General features: G+C 39.9%; 1 protein-coding gene across 1 annotated transcript; it reads right to left on the reverse strand.

The window, feature by feature from the left end:
- Window positions 1-1,536: 1,536 nt before the first annotated feature.
- larp7 (La ribonucleoprotein 7, transcriptional regulator) lies at window positions 1,537-15,137 on the reverse strand. Its single transcript, XM_061959069.1, has 13 exons — window positions 14,976-15,137; window positions 14,624-14,823; window positions 14,446-14,546; window positions 11,565-11,648; window positions 5,643-5,807; window positions 5,468-5,570; window positions 5,154-5,405; window positions 3,660-3,807; window positions 3,438-3,580; window positions 3,263-3,354; window positions 2,050-2,209; window positions 1,879-1,970; window positions 1,537-1,818 (listed from the first exon to the last, which is right to left on the reverse strand). The coding sequence occupies exons 2-13, from the start codon at window positions 14,820-14,822 to the stop codon at window positions 1,741-1,743; spliced, it is 1,617 nt and encodes a 538-aa protein (XP_061815053.1). The 5' UTR covers window position 14,823; window positions 14,976-15,137; the 3' UTR covers window positions 1,537-1,740.
- Window positions 15,138-15,629: the final 492 nt, after the last annotated feature.

Consider the following 15,629-nt stretch of genomic DNA (forward strand, 5'->3'; position numbering starts at 1 on the left):
ACCTTCGATCCCTCAGGCTATACTACATCAACAAGCGACATCAGTGTGTAAAGGATATCAGCACCTGGGCTCAGGAACACTTCAGAAACCCACTGTCAGTAACTACAGTTGGTCGCTACATCTGTAAGTGCAAGTTAAAACTCTCCTATGCAAGGCGAAAACCGTTTATCAACAACACCCAGAAACGCCGTCGGCTTCGCTGGGCCTGAGCTCATTGAAGATGGACTGATATAAAGTGGAAAAGTGTTCTGTGGTCTGACGGGTCCACATTTCAAATTGTTTTTGGAAACTGTGGACGTCGTGTCCTCCGGACCAAAGAGGAAAAGAACCATCGGGATTGTTATAGGCGCAAAGTTGAAAAGCATGCATCTGTGATGGTATGGGGGTGTATTAGTGCCCAAGACATGGGTAACTTACACATCTGTGAAGGCACCAATAATGCTGAAAGGTACATACAGGTTTTGGAGCAACATATGTTGCCATCCAAGCAACGTTACCATGAACGCCCCTGCTTATTTCAGCAAGACAATGCCAAGCCACGTGTTAAATCAACGTGGCTTCATAGTAAAAGAGTGCGGGTACTAGACTGGCCTGCCTGTAGTCCAGACCTGTCTCCCATAGAAAATGTGTGGCGCATTATGAAGCCTAAAATACCACAACGGAGACCCCCGGACTGTTGAACAACTTAAGCTGTACATCAAGCAAGAATGGGAAAGAATTCCACCTGAAAAGCTTAAAAAATGTGTCACCTCAGTTCCCAAATGTTTACTGAGTGTTGTCAAAAGGAAAGGCCATGTAACACAGTGGTGAACATGCCCTTTCCCAACTACTTTGGTACGTGTTGCAGCCATGAAATTGTAAGTTAATTATTATTTGAAAAAAAAAAAAAAAAGTTTATGAGTTTGAACATCAAATATCTTGTCTTTGTTGTGCATTCAACTGAATATGGGTTGAAAATGATTTGCAAATCATTGTATTCCGTTTATATTTACATCTAACACAATTTCCCAACTCATATGGAAACGGGGTTTGTAATATAAATGATACTGCTTAGCCCTAAAATGTAATACTTTGTCCTTTATCCCACTTCAGACATATCCCAAAAGAATCAGCCAGCAAATGTTTGAGCTATCTCGAGCCAAATAAAAGAAAGTGAGCACTCCTGTCAGTAATTCACTGTCCTTGTCTCACACACAGAAACGTAAACGATAGGCAACAAAGTAGAAATGATCCACCTATAATATTTTGTATTATTTTGCTTTCCAACTAACTGAGAGACAAACCAATGGAAAACTTACAACCTCCTAGCGGAGGTAATAATAACAAACACTTTAATGTAGTTGGCAATGTTGATTGTAAGTCATACATATTAAAAATTATTTAAACATACACAAATTATTTTATGTAACAATAAATCTAGTATTTTTATTCTGTTTTGGTTTCGCTACTCACAATTTTTAGGTTAATTGATCTGAAGGCATACATTTTACGTGCATTGTTTTACACAGTATAAAAATCAATTCTCCATTGCACCGATTCATCATTCAAAACAAGCGGTTTCCCTTTAATGCACACTCCAGTTCTGTACATAACTGATGAATTAAATTTGCTGTAAAATTACATAAAAAAAAACATTGTCACATCTCCAACGGGGAAATAGTCATCACAAAAATTAATAATTTTTGACACACCTTTGAGATAGTCAAAACTTGCTGCCGTGTAAAAATAGAGCAATTTTTGTCAGTCATCTTGGAAGCGAATGTGCTTGTGGGCCTCTTTGGCTCGAGCCATTATGATCTTCTCCGCTTTGGATATGAGCTGAAATTAAAGTGTAGGGTTTAATGAGAGTATCAGGGCGGCCGTGTCATGCAATCTCACCTTCTCTATGCCCCTCTTCTTATCCCTGGGACGATTCAGTTTGCCCTGACGATCCACCAAGATCTTCTGCCAGTACCTTTGCTCGTGGTCACCTTTGACCCCAATCCACATTTGTGACATGTCAACAAATGTCTATGGGAAGAAATGTGTCGAGACTCTGCAGAATCCCACCTGTGAGGATCTCCAGATGCCAGCTGTGCTCCTTCTGCAGATCAGCCCCGACATTGCTGACAGCCTGAGCGTCCTCTGGGCTGCGGAAGCGCACAAAGCCCTCGGCGTCACCCTCCAGGATGTCCACATACGCCACGGGGGAGATTTTGGAAAGAGTATCCTACGTGGAAGACAAAAGACAGCAAAGCCAATGACTCACTAGCACTACAACAAATAAATAACAAAAACAATATCCTCTGCAGCCCATTTAGGCAGCAAATTAGAATAATTCCTCATAGAGCCATATGAGGCATATATTTACTCGGCTGCAGCGAGTGTACATGGCTTGGGAGGTTATATAGTCATCTATGAGTGAGATGGGCCAATACCAATTACATGTAGTAACTGTGAATTGTTCAATGTATTTATGGTGAGTGCTAATGACACATTAACAAAACCATAACAATATTGAAAATTAGTTCCTTATACTATATCCTTATATACATTTCATACAATTGTTTGAACAAAATAATTCAATAACTAAACAAAAATAATATGCTTTTTGCCCTCAAAGTCATCCAGAATTATTCCAAGTTTGTAAACATTAACACTAACAAAAAAAAGACTTATAAACAATTACAATATCGACCTAGTCACTCTAGTATCGATCATATACAGATAACACCCATGGGCTCGACACCACCAATTTATGAATCAATCTGGCTTCACTTTCCATGTTGTGTACTGACTGACAAAGCTGACACACCAACAGTTGCTGTTGTGTTATCTTCTCTCTGGACTATTATCAATATACCGTATTTTTCGGACTATAAGTCGCATTTTTTTTCATAGTTTGGCCGGGCTCCAGTGCGACTTATATATGTTTTTTGCCTTTTTTATTATGCATTTTCGGCAGGTGCAACTTATACTCCGGTGCGACTTATACTCCGAAAAATACGGTACTTGTTAATTTCCCGTTAATGTATGCTTACTTTTTGCTGCAATGTGGTTCCATCTACGCTTCTGAAAGTTTACTAAGAACTTAGCTATCACATATGTTAGCTTAGCTATCAGCATGCCCGCTCCTGCCCTGCTGTCAATGTGCAAAATGTTTAGCAATGGCAATCACATACTTTTTCACAAAAATTAGCCCATACTAATCAATGGCCGATCGATCAGCACATTCCTAATACATATCTAAATACAAGACATCATGGCTTGAAGTGCAATCTACCTTAATCATCTTCCTCCCTGGAAGCGCCTTCTTGTCAGTAATCTTTATGATGACGCCACTTGTGAACTGGGGACCCTGACTCACAACCTCCACTGTAAGAAACACAATAAATGCAATTTTACTGCCATATTCCAATTGGTGGAAATGGAATTACAGCTGTTGCTTGAGGGCGCACTTGTTTCGCTCCGGGTTTCACCACCCCCTTCCGTCCCTGTGCTGCACTCCTGGCCGTCCAGCTGTGTCATGCACTTTTTCAGGGATGACATGCTGCACTTTTGGAGCTTCAGGTACTCCACTTTGAGGTCAAGCCATGATTTCCTAACAAGACAAAACCGAAGAAAGCGTTTTGTTCCTTTGTGACACAGCATTGCGTTATGTAGCTCATATGGGCTCGTACTTGGACAAGACTCTCAGTGGGATGACCTCCTCTTCAATTTTCAGCTTCTCCTTATGTTTCTTTTTACGCTTGCGCTTCACTTTGACCAGTGAATCTTCTTGGTTTTCTTTGCTGTCCTCCACACCCCTCTCACCTTCCACATGAGCATCTGTGAAGCACCAAATAGATTTTAACTTTAACTTTTTACTTGACATACCGTACTAGGGCTGGGCGATTATATGATCGTGATTGTGATCGTTGATCGCGATTAGTTTGATCACGCTGATCAGCTGTTAGCATATTTCCTCGATCAAACATGGCGGAAATGTTAGACGTCACCGCAGTAGTAAATAATAGGGAAGCAACGATGCTTGGTATTAACCTCCACGAGACAATCCGCCTTTAATGACCGTGATATTTTTTTTTTAAACGTGTGTGTATATATATATATATATATATATATAAAAAAAAACATATATATATATATATATATATATATATATATATATATATATATATACACACACACACACACACTCTTCTTGGTTGCACTTCCGGCAGCCAAGAAGAACAAGGGGGGAAGAGGCACAACGCTGATTATATATCGTATTTTTCGGATTATAAGTCGCAGTTTTTTTCATAGTTTGGCCGGGGGTGCGATATATACTCCGGAGCAACTTATGTGTGAAATTATTAACACATTACCGTAAAATATCAAAAAATATTATTTATCTCATTCGCGTAAGAGACGAAGCAAATGTCCGCAATCGTCACACACACGTCAGCAATCGTCACACACGACAACCTAAAGAATTCGGCGGGGGCGGGTCATGGCAGAAGTGCATTGTGGGTCATGGGATGCTAACTGCTGCTACATCCGTAGCTATTAAAATGGATTATTTCAACATTGGCGGTAACTTATAAAAACTGAGAATGGCTGAACTAAAATGGCACCGAAAAGGAAATCATATACTGCAGATTACAAGCCGGACGTAGTGAAATATGCAGCAGAGAACGGCGATCGAGCAGCAAAAAGAAAGGACGCTAGCGGGGCGCATACCAGAGGCGACACCGGGGAGGAAGATTTCATGGGATTTAGCGATCGGGAGTGACAGATTGTTTGGTAAAAAAACGTATAGCATGTTCTATATGTTATAGTTATAACATATTTGAATGACTCTTGCCATGATGTGTTGCGTTAACATACCAGGCACGTTCTCAGTTGGTTATTTATGCGTCATAAAACGTACACTTATTCAGCCTGTTGTTCACTATTCTTTATTTATTTTAAATTGCCTTTCAAATGTCTATTCTTGGTGTTGGATTTTATCAAATAAATTTCCCCCAAAAATGCGACTTATACTCCAGTGTGACGTATATACGTATAATTTTTTCCTTCTTTATTGTGCATTTTCGGCCGGTGCGACGTATACTCCGGAGCGATTTATATTCCGAAAAACACGGTAGTTTATTTTTATTTTATTTCATTATCCTTTTTTTTTTTAATGAACTCACTGCTGTCGGAGACGTCGTCATCTTTTTTCCTCATTTTGGAAGGCACTTCTGTTTCCGATTCATCCGCTGAGTGTGAACGTTGTCTCTTTTTCTCTGAAATTTCACCAGCATCTGAATGCTGACTCTTCTTCTTCTTAAGCTGCTGCTGATCCGTCAACTCAGCTTCCATCGGCAGCACCGGGGCGGTTTCAGCTGGCGTCTCCACCTTCTTTTTTTTCTTCTTGCGCTTTTTCTTCTCCTCCTCGCCTCCACCTGCAGATATAGCGTGAGAAAATCGGGAAACTTGCTTTCTCTGGACGACTAAGCAGTCCTACCTGGATGCGGATTGTCTGTTGGCAGATGGAAAGGCTTCCCATGTAGCGTCTTGGGGAAAATTCCAGGCTTCCTTGGCGCATCTTCAGGAGGGTTGTTCAGCATCTTAATTGAAACTTTTGTCAGTTGTCTTGTCTTAAATCAAATGTTAGTGAGGAAAACATATGAAATGATCACCTCGATGGCTTTATTTGATTGTTCGGACGTCTCAAACTCCACAAAGGCAAAACCTTTGGAGTGGCCAGTGGTTTTATACCTCGGAATGCTCACGTAAAGAACGCTTCCGCATTTAGAGAAGACCTTTTCGATCCAGCTGTGAGTCACATCCTTGGGCAGAAGTTCCTTATTAAAAAAAGGGGGGTATTACACAAGGATCATAATACAGAATTATAATATTTCAGACCTCTGCAAGGCATTGATTTAAGCTATGATATTGTATATCACATTGTTATAAGCTATAATGTCACAAGGAGAGGACGTGGCGCAGTTGGGACAGTGGCCGTGCCTGCAACCTGAGGGTTCCTGGTTCAATCCCCACCTTCTACCACCCTAGTCAAGTCCGTTGTGTCCTTGAGCAAGACACTTCACCCTTGCTCCTGATGGGTCCTGGTTAGCGCCTTGCATGGCAGCTCCAGCCATCAGTGTGTGAATGTGTGTTTGAATGGGTGAATGTGAAAATAGTGTCAAAGCGCTTTGAGTTCCTTAAAAAAGGTAGAAAAGCGCTATTCAAGTATAACCCATTCACCTACACTTTTTTTTTAAATTTACAAACAAAAATGACATTTTTTAGGAACACTGTAAAAATAATGATTACAAATGACCATAAAATAATTAGAAAATATTAGGGTAACAATTACAATACTGTACATGACATAAAAACATGCATAAACATATTGTAAAAAAACAAAACATGAAACAATAATGAATGTTAAAAAAAATAGGCAATACATACAGGTTTTCCCTTAGATTGTTAAGATACATATGGCGTTGGGGGCGTGGTTAGGAGTGCTGGGGGGTTGTGGTCACCGTTGTCATCATCGTATAATTTGTGCAGCTGAGATAGGCTCCAGCACCCCCCCGGACCCCAAAAGGGACAAGCGGTAGAATATAGATGAATGGATATGATTTTTTTTTAAAGGCTCAAAAAGTGTATGTATACATTTAAAAACAAATCTGTGTTATTATTAATTAGTATTAGAATACGTTTTATATTATATTCTTTTGCTATATCTTCAATTGTTGCAGCTTATTGTACAATGTATTTTGTTAATTTTTCAAGTGTCTAGAGCAGTCATGTCCAAACTTTTTGAAGTGGGGCCCGCATTGGGCTAAAAAAAATTGCAGACTAACGTTTTTTTTTTTTTTAAGTAATGTAAAGTAACTAACTATATATATATAATTGGAATATTAAAAGAATATAACATTTCGACCTCTACCTTGTTTACTTCCGTGACAATAACCTTAACGTTTTGTAAACAATCAGAAACATCAAGCAGCTAAAATGCGCCAAACATGGATGGGTTTGGAGAGTGTTTTGCATTTGTCCCATAATGCATTGAAGTGGATTTAAATGGGTATGATTTTGGATTATGAATGGTGTTTGAATTTTTTTTTATAAGATCCATTAAGTTCTGGTTGTGTTATGTGTGACCATGTGTGTTGACTTTTTTTTTTGCAGTTTATTAGCGGCAGGAGTGGGAAAGGTTGTTTGGATTGGGTCATTTAAGTAATTTCTGTGCTATGCATGCTTCCGATTGTGGGCATTGACCTGATTTACTCACATTGACCACAAGATTGTGGCTAATTATGGCGTTATATTTCTGTCTTAAGGTTGAGGTCGCAAAGACAGATTTTAAGGACAAAAAAATATGTTTTGCAAGCACAGACATTTGAAAATAAATTAAACTCACGCAAAAAATATTTTTTTGAGCGAATATAAATGTATTTTGTGCACAATAAAAGTGTTTGCTATTATCCATATTAACAAGTATAGTGCTGTCTGCAGTCAGAAGGATGCGCTCTCTCGCACCCCCTCTTGTCCGCTCTCTCAACCTCATCCTTCGGCACATTCAACTTTTTTTCCTACACTCACTCAGATTTCTGCTCTGCGCTCATGCACGTTTAGACACACAGTGTTACAATTGGATAGGGTTGCAAAATTCCGGGAATATTCAAAGTTGGAAACTTTCCATGGGAATTAACGGGAATATATGGGAATTAACGAGAATTAATGGGAAATTAATGGGAATAAACATTGAATGCAACATGCTAGATCTTGCAGCATGCTTATTAGCTAAAACAACCTGATTTAATGCAAATTCAGTAGAATTTCAACCCTTCGCCGTGCATTCCTCCATCACATGCACAGATAATTCCCAGCATGCTACACACTACAGCAGGCCTATTGAGGCCACACCAGTATTTGAGCCGAAGGACTTCATCCAGTCAGGTAAGTTTGAATGATATTACTGGGGTAAATGTATTTGATCTATGGTCCATCCATCCATCTATGGTATTTAAGTTTAATAGCGGTGTAATTGCTTGTTACTGTATGACTGTAGACTACTTCAGCAGACTTCCACTCAAGCTAGCTAGCTGTTCCTGTACTTGTTAAATGATTTTGGGGCCAATATCTCTAGCTAGCTAGGTTTATGTACCACCACAGTCTCATAGTGAACCGAAACTATTTCTCCGTTAGCCGTGATGCTAATTTTCTCTATGTTAAATCCCATTCATTTATGCTAACAACGTTAGCGATCCGAATTTACCTTTTTTGTGATCTGTAAACTTCATCTAGCAAATACTAAATCAAAACGTGTAGTTTCCTCTACCTTCTGTTCTGCTAGCCATTCTGTTGTCATACAAGAATGTAGGTTATAGTTTGATTTAGCATGCTGATTGAGTGTTCATTTATTCATCGAGCCTATTTCTATTCATTTGTCCATCAGTAAAATATTTTTAAAGACTACTCCAGTTGTTTAGCTGACTATTTGTATCGGTGTGTGGCATTGCATTAGTGTTTTACAAGAATCAATAAATACACACAGAATAATGCCACGACATTTCACCCCAACCAATGTAGGCGGAAAGGCTGCGTACATTTGCAAATACTGTGCAAAGAGCTCCGTCAAAAATGCCACAAAGATGCAGCAGCATATAGACAAGTGCCCAATAATATATAATTATTGTAATTCCCCATTAATTCCCATAAATTCCCATGGACGGTGTCCAACTTTGAATAATCAAAAAATGGTCACTATTTCCAAACTTCCTGAGCTTAACTTCTCGTGGTAAATTTCCGGAAAGTTTCCGGAAATTTACGGGAAACTTTCCACTCCTTTGCAACCCTATACTTGGATCAAAAAGACAACCAATCAGAACTGGACAAATGTACTCTGATATGCTGCATCTTTCCAAGGACCCAGCCCATGCAGTTGAGGGAGTGTGGGTCATAGAGAGAGTACTCCAGTCGCAGCTGGAGCGATTTTATTTGGGACAGACTAGTTTTCGCAAATCGCAACACTTCCTGGTTGTGTCACGTGTTCACATTATACATTTATATTAGCTCTTTTTTTTTGCGTGAATTTAATTTATTTTCAACACAAATATAACGCCATAGCTAATTTGCGGGAATTAGACAGTCAGATAATCAAAATTAAACTGGAGATACCTTGCAGGCCTGATTCCTGATCAAACACGTGACATCTCGCAGGCCAATTGGAAGACGCCGATGGACTGCACTTGGCCCGCAGGCTGTAGTTTGGACACCCTTGTCTCGAGAGTTTTAGTGTCCCTTACTTTATTAATAACAACTAGCAACAAATACAGCATATTTTTCTGGTGTTATTATAGATTGTACTCGTGTTTAGATAGTCCACTTCTGTCCCTCAATGTCCCGGACGAATAGCAAGCTGCTCTAGTTGGACTTTCTATCCTTAAAAGCTGCTATTGTCCCCTTAATAATTGCACATTTTGTAAATTGCGGGTATATTTGTACCGAGGATGTCGTTGTGGCTTGTGCAGCCCTTTGAGACACTTGTGATTTAGGGCTATATAAATAAACATTGATTGATTGATTGATATCTGGGGTAGAATAAAGTGACGTCCAAATCGCAGACATGCTGACTCAGTCCAGACAATCCTGTGCCTCACGTTCACGTCATCACAACATCCGGTTTCGGCAGCGCTATTATCTGTGATCAAAGTTTTTTTTCGCCGGCCATATTTTTTGGGTATCAGTCAATAGTGGCCCTGCGATGAGGTGGCGACTTTTCCAGGGTGTACCCTGCCTTTCGCCCGATTGTAGCTGAGATAGGCTCCAGCGCCCCCCGTGACCCCGAAGGGAATAAGCGGTAGAAAATGGATGGATGGATAGTCAATAGTGCGCAAATAATGAGCTATATATTAGTGATGTGCAAGTCATGAACAAATCATTCAAAACCCGCAAGTTTTTTTACTAAATCAGCACTCACAGGTTGTCGTCGCCATGAACTCGTTAAGAGAATAAATCATGTATTATGCAAATGATTTTTCCCCTGTTAGTCTAATTGCATTTTTATAAATGTATTAGTCCCATAGAAACAGCAACAAATATGTTTATTGGTTCAAATCAACTCTCCTTTCCACTTCCTGCCCGAGCTGAATCACTCGCTGTGTCAGTTTGTCGGTTGTTGCTGTGGGTGCTTGACGACGACTCACTGAATCACAGATACTGAGTGAACGAACTACAAAGTGAACAATGGGCCTCACTGAATCATCGTTCTTCAATGAACGATCATTAACGATGATTTACTGACACTCACTCACCGGTTATTTAGGGTAGGACCATCGACGTTTCCTCTATGTTATACCTAGTTATTGTATTTAATATTGCACTGTTAAAATCTCATTGTAATGTTGCACTATTGTTCATGTTGTTTTTTGCATTTAGCTTTTATTTTATCCAGACAATTCACTTTTCTACGTTGTATGTGTCCACAATTGTATGTGTATGATGTATCAACCCATCACTGACAATCAGGTGGGTTATGGATGTCTTTATTGCAGTGTCCTGTAAAACGTAGAGCACATTGAATGGTGGTGAGTCCACTTTGGTTACGGGAATATCTCTCAAATATCTTTGAGCAGATCCTTCGGTATTAACCAGCAACAGGCGCTATTGCACCACCTCTGCCTCACATATGATAGATAGACTTGTATTATCCCACAATGGCAATGTAGCAATCTCATTGAAATTGCAGAGAGAAACGTGAGGTGTGGTTGGCGAAAACTACAACACTGTAAACTATTTAGACTGTGAATATAATTAACTGTGAATACAAGCTGACGTTTATCAAGACAGCCCTTTGAGACACTTGTGATTTAGGGCTATATAAATAAACATTGATTGATTGATTGATCAAGACGTATACCTTTAATTGCTTTCACAATTGCAGAATCAATACTGGTACATCTAAAGTTGTGAAGCATTAACTTTTGCAGTTGTTATTAAATGGGATTACTTGTTCCTGTACTAGTCTCAACGCATGATTGCTGACGGCGAGATTTGTGCAGACGCCAATCATGTGCAACGTTCTGCACATGCGTGCTGTGATGAGTGAATCAAGTGAATCGAGTGAGGGCGAGCCTTAATGTGCAGTAACCATCTGCGAGCTTTTGCACATGCATTTTGTATTGAGGGAAACAAGTGATTTGATTCACTGTGGTGACCGTTTACCATCACTACTATATACATATCCAGTCATACTGTAACAACCTGCTGGTTGTAATGTTTTATGTTTGTGTGGTTTTGATTGGATGTTCATTGATCGGATAATGAGGAAGTGTTGTGAGTTTGAGGAGGCACGTGTTTGCACGCAAGGTAACACCTGTTGAGACTGGGCTGGTTGTGAGCATAAGATTGGCAAAAAAAGCTAAAACTAGCGTCAGACTTTTGACTTCTACTGGAGACCACAATACATTTACTTTAATTTGTTTTCATGTAAAAAACCCACTGATTTTCAACTTTGCTGTGGCGGTGCGCCACCATCAGTTACATAAAGGGGGAAACCCTGACACATACATAAATAATACAAAATACAGACTGTACTATACATTTACCACATAGACGGTGCGGCTGTCGACGTCATTCGATAAATCTCCAATCGGTTGCTGCCGTCTTACTTTATCACCCTCTAAATTAACCTGAAAAACAATAAGAACAAAAATATTGTTTTACCACAGCCCATTTAGGTAATAAGTAACAGTGCTTCTACATACAAATCTCTGGGGTATGTATTCACTCCCCTGCAGAAAGTATAAGGGATCTATAAGGAATATGGTCTTTATGATGTGTTTTTTTAAGTGGTTTAAAGGCCTACTGAAACCCACTACTACCGACCACGCAGTCTGATAGTTTATATATCAATGATGAAATCTTAACATTGCAACACATGCCAGTACGGCCCGGTTAGTTTACTAAAGTGCAATTTTAAATTTCGCGTGACATATCCTGCTGAAAACGTCTCGGTATGATGACGTCAGCGCGTGACGTCGCGTATTGTAGAGGACATTTTGAGACAGCATGGTGGCCAGCTATTAAGTCGTCTGTTTTCATCGCAAAATTCCGCAGTATTCTGGACATCTGTGTTGTTGAATCTTTTGCAATTTGTTCAATGAACAATGGAGACAGCAAAGAAGAAAGCTGTAGGAGGGAAGCGGTGTATTGCAGCCGACTTCAGCAACACAAACACGGCCGGTGTTTCATTGTTTACATTCCCGAAAGATGACAGTCAATCTTTACCATTGGCCTGTGGAGAACTGGGACAACAGAGACTCTTAACAGGAGGACTTTGAGTTGGGTACGCAGACACGGTACCATGAGTACGCTTCCAAACATTTGATCGCTTGCCCGTACGTGCGTGCCGCTATGTGCATGTCACGTATGTAACTTTGGGGACTTTGGGGAAATATATGTGCTGTATGAACTTTGGGGAGGTGAACGGTAATTTGGGGTGTGGGATTGAGTGTGTTGTGCAGGTGTTTGAGTTGTATTGGCGGGTTATATGGACGGGAGGGGGGAGGTGTTTGTTATGCGGGATTAATTTGTGGCATATTAAATATAAGCCTGGTTGTGTTGTGGCTAAAAGAGTATATATATGTCGTGTGTTTATTTACTGTTTTAGTCATTCGCAGCTGAATATCAGGTCCCACCCGCCTCTCACAGCATCTTCCCTATCTGAATCGCTCCCACTGCCCTCTAGTCCGTCACTCTCACTTTCCTCATCCACAAATCTTTCATCCTCGCTCAAAATAATGGGGAAATCGTCGCTTTCTCGGTCCGAATCGCTCTCGCTGCTGGTGGCCATGATTGTAAACAATGTGCAGATGTGAGGAGCTCCACAACCTGTGACGTCACGCTACTCGTCTGCTACTTCCGGTACAGGCAAGGCTTTTTTATCAGCGACCAAAAGTTGCAAACTTTATCGTCGATGTTCTCTACTAAATCCTTTCAGCAAAAATATGGCAATATCGCGAAATGATCAAGTATGACACATAGAATGGACCTGCTATCCCCGTTTGAATAAGAAAATCGCATTTCAGTAGGCCTTTAATATAGCACTTACCACTTACTCATATTTTCATTCTACATATATGTATTGTAAATTTAATTGTACAGAGAATGTAATTAAGTAAATCTCCAATCATAAGGAGTCGTTTTACTTTACTGCTATCTAAATTAACAAAAAATGCTGAATTAAAATAAGACTTTTTTTACCACAGCCAGGCGAGACTGCAAATTACAGTATTTCCTCATATAGCTGTCCGGGAATTAATACTTACGCCACTGCAGAAATCTATCAGGGGTAAGGTCTGCATTAGGCTTTTTTTTCTACAATTACGTTATAACTACATTACGTTTTCCTTCAACATATAAGTATTGATAACTGAACTGTACGTGTAATTGTGGGCGACAACACCTCCAGTGCCATCTCCCTGAGCACCGGCTCCCCCCAGAGCTGCGTCCTGAGTCCGCTGCTGTTCACATTGATGACCCATGACTGCTGCGCCAGGTCCACTACTAACCACATTGTGAAGTATGCGGACGACACAACAGTAGTGGGCCTCATCCGTGACAACAACAACATGGACTACAGGGAGGAGGTGAAACATCTGGTTGACTAAGCAGATGTTCCTGGGGGTGCAGATAACTGACAATATGACCTGGTCCCTTCACACCGGAGCTCTTGTAAAAAGAGCTCAGCAGCGCATGCACTTTTTTGCATCAGATGAAAAGAGCACAGCTCCCTCCCCCCCATTCTACAGAGGCACTATAGAGAGCCTACTGACCAACTGCATCTCTGTCTGGACTGGAGCCTGCAGTGCCTCAGACTGGAAGTCTCTGTAGGGAGTGGTGAGGACGGCGGAAAAAATCATCAGGACTCCTCTTCCTCCTATCCAGGAAACCGCAAAAAGCCTCTGCCTGACCAGGGCTCAGAAAATCTGTAGAGACTCCTCCCACACCCACCATGGACTGTTTTCACTGCTGGACTCTAGAAAGAGGTTTCGCAGCCTCTGTAGCAGAACCTCCAGGTTCTTCCCTCAGGCCATAAGACTCTCAAACATATCAAAATAATCCCCTCTATTCCCCCCCAAAAACGGATTAACTCGCTGGAATATAAAGACAATATAACATACATCCATAAACGTGGATGCATATGCAAAAGTGCAATATATTTATCTGTACAGTAATCTATTTATTTATATCTGCACCTTGTTGCTTTTTTATCCTGCACTACAACGAGCTAATGCAACAAAATGTTGTTCTTATCTGTACTGTGTAGTTCATATTCGAATGACAATAAAAAGGAAGTCTAAGTCTCTAGTCTAAATTTGGTAAGCCTCCAATCGGAAGCTCTAACATTATTAAATTAAGCCACACATGTTTGTCACCTAAAACTGTGATGTACATTAAGTATCCCCAGACTTTTCTGTACATTACCTGAACCACAGACGAGTTTTTCAGTGCCCTGGCGATAAGCTTGGTGTCACTGGTCAGCTTCTTCATGCGATTGAAGCTCGCCAGCACACAAATGTCAACATCTAGAACAAACACAAGACGTTTCAGGGTGACAAAAACTAGCATTTATAATGCATATCGTGTATTGTGCGCGACTTACATCCATCTTCTGCCTCATCAATGAGCTTTTTCAGGAAGCGGTCCTTACTTAAATTGGCGTCTCCGAACCAGAACTCCACTTGTTTCTTCACCTCGCCGAGAAGCAGCTTGACCCTGGATCTTTTTTTCTTGTCGGTCTCCTTGGTCTTCTTACTTCTGGGCTCTGCAAAGCCATCAGCATCTCTCTCAGGGTCACCCATTCTACACGAAATAGACGGACTCCATTAAATGGGGAATAATGTTGTTTGGGACTTCGCGGGCTTGGCGTTTTTTAAAAACACAGCAGTCACTGCCCACTATACATTTATAACGATAAAAGACATATAATCAATACAATAATAACCACAACCTACCCAATTTAAGTTAAGAAAGGGTGTCGTTAAAAAAGTAGCATGTAAGAACTTAGGAGTTGCGCTGATAACAGCTAACTTAATAGTCATCTGATATATACAACATCGTCGCAGGACCTAACGTCATACATATGCGTCAGCCGAGTGAGCGACGTCCGGTATGGATTTCAAAATTAGAGTAAAGACCGGAAGCTTGGTGTGTCATCAGCAAATGTCTATAAAAACGAATATACCGAACTGTACTGTGCAACGCAATAATATTGTTTCAATGTCTTTGACACACACACACACATATATATATATATATATATATATATATATATATATATATATATATATATATATATATATATATATATACAATTAGTTAAATATTAAAATGATTAACACAATATTTAAATCATTAAATTATTTAACAATTAAATGTACGTTTGCATTAAATTAATCAGTAACACCTGGAAGTAATTTTTTGAATATGGATGTCTTTAATATGGTCCAATTCGACCCACCATGAAAAGTGACTAAAACGTGTTCAGTTCTATTATGGCAGCTCAGACAAAACTGAAAATGATAGTGAACCAAACCAAACATTAAAAAACACAATAATGTACATTTATGTCTATGTTTAATATATATACATATATATATATATATATA

Source organism: Nerophis lumbriciformis, linkage group LG05 (assembly GCF_033978685.3).
Source record: "Nerophis lumbriciformis linkage group LG05, RoL_Nlum_v2.1, whole genome shotgun sequence".
Lineage (NCBI taxonomy): Eukaryota > Metazoa > Chordata > Actinopteri > Syngnathiformes > Syngnathidae > Nerophis > Nerophis lumbriciformis.